This window comes from Elephantulus edwardii, unplaced genomic scaffold (assembly GCF_000299155.1).
Source record: "Elephantulus edwardii isolate Elephantulus edwardi_28Jun2011 unplaced genomic scaffold, EleEdw1.0 scaffold00075, whole genome shotgun sequence".
NCBI lineage: Eukaryota > Metazoa > Chordata > Mammalia > Macroscelidea > Macroscelididae > Elephantulus > Elephantulus edwardii.
In genome coordinates, this window is record NW_006399825.1 from 13,733,064 (window position 1) to 13,739,063 (window position 6,000).

The following is a 6,000-nucleotide window of genomic DNA, read 5'->3' on the forward strand; positions in this document are numbered from 1 at the left end:
ACCAAAAAACAAAACCAAAAACCACCAGCTGGTTCACAGGTGAAAGATGAGTAATCTCTTCCAGTACAATTTACTGCCTCTGAAAACCTACTAGCGGATCAGCTTCAATGCTTGGAAGTGTTTTTGGAAAGGTGGAGGATCATTGAAAGAGGGGAAAAACTCTCAATGAGATGGCTTGACACAGTGACTTAATAATGGGTTAGACAATATCAAAGATAATGAGGATAGCACAGGCTAGGGCAGGACTCAGACCTATTGTTTTTAGGGATGCTATGAGTTATAGTCAACTCAATGGCAGTTAACTTACAACTACACACACACACACACACACACACACACACACACACACACACACACACACACACCTGAGTCTATCTGCCTGTGTGCCTGTCTGTGTTTCTCTGTCTTTATCTTTCTTTCTGTCCATTTGTCTGTTATTCTGTCTTTGTCTGTCTCTGTGTCTATCTGCATATGTCTGTCAGCCTTTTTGTCTGTGTCTATTTGTCTGTCAATTTGTGTCTGTCTGCCTGTATTTGTCTGTCTAGCTGAGCCTGTTTGCCCTAAAATTTTTTACAGGGCAATGAATAGCAGGAAGAATGAAATGGAACTAATCCTACAATTTCTCAAGAAAAGAAAATGACAGACAAAATAACACCCACTTTTCCCATGTGAGAGGTGGGGACATCAGGAGCACAAAGAGCTGCTGGCATTTGACACGCTTCAGCCTGTGAAATGGTAAAAATCCTTCCTTCTCTCAGCTTCATAAATCTACGTCTCAGATAAGAAAGTCTAGCAAGTATCATAAACTTTTTTACTTGTTGTCTGATACTGATCCTAAGTCACAGCAAGGGAGAAGCAGGTTTTGGGGATGTGACATGAATGAAAACAGCCACAAGTGATAAAGGCTGCAGAACAACCTATTGCTGCTACCAGGCATTCTGTAAACAGGACACCTGGGGCTCCTCTGAAAACTGTACACAATCTGTGGTGGTCTCCACTCATCTCCTCACGTTTATTCAGGACACCCTCCAGATCTTGCCCTTTGGAGCTCATGTCATCTACTGAGATATTTGTTATTGTTGTTGAATTATATTCAACTGATGATGTGACTTGTTCATTCCACCTTTCAGTATATATTCACTGTTTCTGAAACTAGTTGCTGTTGTTGCTGATTGCCTTGAAGTCGAGCACGACTCAGAGAGACACTATGAACAAAAGGCCTGAAGCCCCTCTACAACTATTGACGTTTATCAAAGTTCATCGAGTTCCTGGAGGCATGCTGTTTAGGAAGTGGATGCCACTCGCATTCTTGAATCATACTGTTGTATATAAGAAGCAAAAAAGAGGAAAAATATCCCAAAGTAGTGGCTGCTGAGACAATGCTGACTTGCAGCGACCCCTTGTGTGGTATGATATGATTGGGGTTGCACTCCATGGGGTTCACGTGGCTGTGGTCTCTCAGAAACAGATTGACAAGACTTACCTCCCCACCCCACAGACCTCTGGGTGGGCTTGTAACACCAACTTTTCAGTGAGTAACCAAAAGCTTAACCATTTACATTACCCAGCGACATCGACATATCAATAAGGGAGACTTGCAAATATTTTCATTAATGGAAGAAATAATTCTCCCAGAAAATAGTATAAAGGAGAATGAGGGTAAATTGTTAGTGGCCAAATTCTGCCTTTTCTTGATCCCTTGCACGATAAGAAATAAGTAGAACGTAAGTTTATTTGTTTAGATCAGTGATTTTTTTTTTTAAATCCAAGGGTTTGTTTTATAAAAGGTGTGCACAGGGAAGCATAGCACGTGTTCTGGGTGAACAGATGAACCTTGAGGCTCCCCAGGTGGCCTACCCTCCCTTTCTCACCTCCATTACTCTTTGAGGGCCAGTCTCACATCCATGCACATCTCATAAAGCAAACTTGGAAAACCACTGCTTTGGATAATTTAATAAAAAAAAAAACACTCTAATTGTCATCACTGGAAACTCAAAGGGAGGAAATTGTCCATTTTTCTCCCAAAAAAGTAGCTGGATTCCCAGTGACTGTCTTTGAGTTGGCAGACCAACCCCATAGCTACTAGGCCCTTCTAACTTACTGCTGTCGTTGCCATGTGACTCTCTGTCAAGTTTTCAGAGGCTGTAAATCACACTGGAGGAGATCATCCATCTCTCTTCCTGAGAGCAGCTGGTGGATATAAACCATGTGCCTTTGGGTTGGCAGCATAACTTCTTACCACAGAAGCCACCAGAGCTCCCTATAACTCATTTGCTATGGTTGTTATCTGCTGTCAAGTCAACTATCACTCATAGCAACCCTTTGTAAAGGGCTCTGAACCTGGCCCTATCCTAAGCCGACCTCACTATCTCTGACACATCTGACACCATTGCCACAATCACGGTGTCAATTCCTCTGGTTGAGGCTCTTCTGCTCTTTCCCTGACCCTCTACCATTCCACACATGATGCCCTTTTCCAAGGACTGGCCTCTCCTGAAAATGTGCTTAAAGTATGTGAGATGGAGTTTCACCTTCCTTGCCTCTAAGGAATAACCAGTTTCACCTTCTCTAGGACAGATCTGTTTGTCCTTTTAACAGACCATGTTCAGTACTCTTCTCCAACACCACAACTCAAAGGCATTGATTCTTCTGACATCCTTAGTCCTTGTCCAGTTTTCAGATACATAGCAAACAATCTGGTGGCCTAGTGGGTAGAAATTACACTGCAATCCTGCAGGCACGTGGAACCCACCAGCTTCTCCAGGAGAGAAAGATGGGTAACCTTTTCCTGTGTGGTTTACTGTCTCTGAAAACTCACTGGAGGGTTGGTTATGAGTTGGTTCCAACTCAAAGGTACACAACCACAATGACAACATAAACAGTCTTTAGAATGACATAGTTGCTATTGAGACCTCGGAAAGAAGATTTTCCCCAATGCAACTTGTTATGTGATTTCCTGACTACTGTTGCCCAGGGTGTTGGTTGTAGATCTGAGCAAGAGGCAATCATTAATAACTTCAGTCCTAAATAGTGCAACAATGAATGAATGGAAACCCACAATCTCTGTAAATTTTCATTAAAATTAATAAAATTTAATTTAAAAAAACACAATGTATGGGAATGATTGCATGAAACATAATGTCAATGAGGGAATGTCTGGGGGGAATATTGCATAATAAATAAATTTTTAAAAAAATAAAAAATAACTTCAGTCCTTTCTCTATCACAATGCTGTCTCTTGGGCCAGGGCCGAGGATCTTTATTTATTTGCTGCTGAGATGCAATCCATTATGAACACTGCAGTCCTTGATCTTCTGTAGCAAGTACGTAACTAGTCCTTTCTCGCATTCGTCAAGCACAGTTGTGTTAGGTATAAAATAAACTTAGGAATGTCATACCCTGAACAACTTTTAGTCTGATCTATCTCAAGAAACCATTTCATTAGTACTCTATTCATGCCATAGGGGACTTAGCAGAAATAAGTAACTCTGGATATATGTAGTATCTGTGGTGGTGGTGGAGGTGATGGGGTGTGTGTGTGTGTGTGAAGTTGTACTCTTAGAAACCTGACAATTGCTGAGGGTCAGAATTGAGTCAAACGCAGTGCCTTAGAAAACAATAATTTGATTCTGGACAATTTTTGCAGTATGAATGTTTTCACTACATTTCTCCTTGATTTTTTTAAACTAAATAAATAAAACACCAAACCTATTGTCATTGAATCAAGTGTGTTTCAGGACAAAATAGAACTGCCCTGAAGAGTTTCAGCTTTGGTTAGCAATGCAGCACACTATGGACTCTCTCTCTCGTCTTCTTCCTTCCTCCCTCTCTATTCCCCACCTCTTCTCTCTCTGTCTCTCTCTCTCTCTCTCTCTCTCTCTCTCTCTCATCTTCCTTCTTCCTCCCTCTCTATCCCTCACCCTTTCTCTCTGTGTGTCTCTCTCCCTCTTTCATTGCCGTCAAGTTGGAGCTGGCTCACAGCTGACTTTCCACTGCATTTCTGAAATTGTACACCAAATGGGAGGATACTGGCCATTCTTTTTCCCCTGAAGCCACTGGTGTATTCAAATCACCAGAGAGTTGTGGCCTTTGAGTTAGCAAAGCAACTTTCCACAGATAAGGCCGCCCGAGCTTCTCAAATAACATTAAAGCAAAGGAAATCTGTAGCAGCAGTTCTCAAAATAATTCTCAAGATAGTTTGAAATGTATAATGCTGTTGTTGTTAGGTGTCCCTAAGATGAGTTGTGACTCATATCCTGTCCTATCCTATACCAACCTCACAACCTCTGACACCCTCAAGCCCATTGCTGTAGTTACTGTGTCAGTCCACCTGGATTTTAAATTTATGACTTGTGGACTATTTGCCTGAACTTAGTTTTGGATATTCAGATCTAGAGAGGTGGTACAGTTGAAAAGTGCTTATTAAACGGAATCTTAAAATTTCATCCTTAAATTTAGAAGTAAAGATTGTAAATTATTTTGCAATTTTATTTTGTGTCAATATTGGTACTCTAGTGGCATCCACTTCCTAAACAACATGCCTCCAGAAACTCTATGAACTTTGAGAAATGACATTATAGAAAAACTTCAGGCCTTTTGTTCATAGGGTCACTATGCGTCATACTCGAGTCAACAGCTATCTACAACAAGTAGGAAAAATACTTAAAAATTGAAAATGTTCATCCACAAATTATTTTCTATTGTTAGTCAGGAAGTCCTATACAGGTTGAATGCACATGGTACACTGATATGGTGGTGTTGTTATGTGTTGTCGAGTCAGCTGTGACTCATAGCAACCCTATGTACAATAGCCCTAAACGCTGTTCTATCCTGTGCCAATCACACTGTCTCTGACTCACCTAAACCCCTTACTCTCTACTAACTCCCCTCTAAACAGGAAGATAAATGCAGAGGTCTAGTATTTCAGGCCTATGGGGTCACTCACTCACAGGATTTTTGTTTTCTTTATAAACTTCACATTACACATCAGTAGTAGAATATTTGAAAGGATTCAAGAAAGGCTGTACTTACATTGACACAGAGTTTGCACAGATCGTAATTTGAAAGCTGTTCTGTAAATGGAATTCTCAATACTGTTAAGAGCATCTGTGAAGAAAACAAAATATTAGGGAAACAAGATAGTCTTTCTATATCATCCCTCCATCCCATAAAGGAATGTTAGATCCTGAAGGCATGTGGTTCAAACCCACTGGCTTCTCTGTGGGAGAAGGATGGGCAATTTTCTTGTGCGCAATTTACTATCTCTGAAAATCTGTAAGAGGGTAGGCTATAGTCAGTGCCGATGACAGTACACAACAACAACAGGTTATATAAACAAAAAAGAGCAAATCTACTGCTATTGTGGTCCCATCTCCCTACACAGCAGAAAAGAATTACTCCACAGGGTTTCCAAAGCTGCAAGCCTTTTTAGAAGCAGACGGTCACATCTCTCTCCCACGGAGGGACAGGCGGGTTTGAACCTTTTGGGCGGCAGTTATGTGCTTAGCTGCTGTGCCACTAAGACTTCTAAGAGATTATGTAAACTCATGGCAGCTGAGTTGAAGTGGGACTTATGGGTCAGCAGTGCACCTCCTTGTGGACTACAACATCAGGGTTCCCTCTGTGTAGCTTTGTTGTTGTCGTGTACCATTGAGTCAGAACCAACTCATAGCTGACTCTCCAGGGGGTTCCAAAAGCAGTTAATCACCCCAGAGAAGACAGTCCACCCTTTCCCCAAGGAGCAGCTGGTGGCCTCAAACTGGATGCCTTAGGGATTGCAGCACAGCTTTTTGACCACTAGGCCACCAGAGCTCCTTAAATTCTAGTGGCATCTACTACTTAGTCAAAAAGATCCTCTAGAAAATCAGTTGTTTGTAACATAACATTGGTGGACTTATAGTTCAAATAGTTCAAATCTTCTAGCTGCTCCGCCGGAAAAGGATTGGCAATCTCTTCCCATGCAATCAACGGCCTCAGCCAGAACGCTTGATTGTGCTTAAG

At 41.5% G+C, this 6,000-nt stretch overlaps 1 protein-coding gene across 1 annotated transcript in view; it reads right to left on the bottom strand.

Annotated features, from left to right (window-relative positions):
• DYTN (dystrotelin) overlaps positions 1-6,000 on the bottom strand; it is a 91,177-nt gene that overhangs the window by 52,761 nt on the left and 32,416 nt on the right. Inside the window, exon 3 of the mRNA XM_006889159.1 lies at positions 5,032-5,106. Coding sequence (XP_006889221.1) covers positions 5,032-5,106 — 75 coding nt within the window. The remainder of the gene's footprint in view (positions 1-5,031; positions 5,107-6,000) is intronic.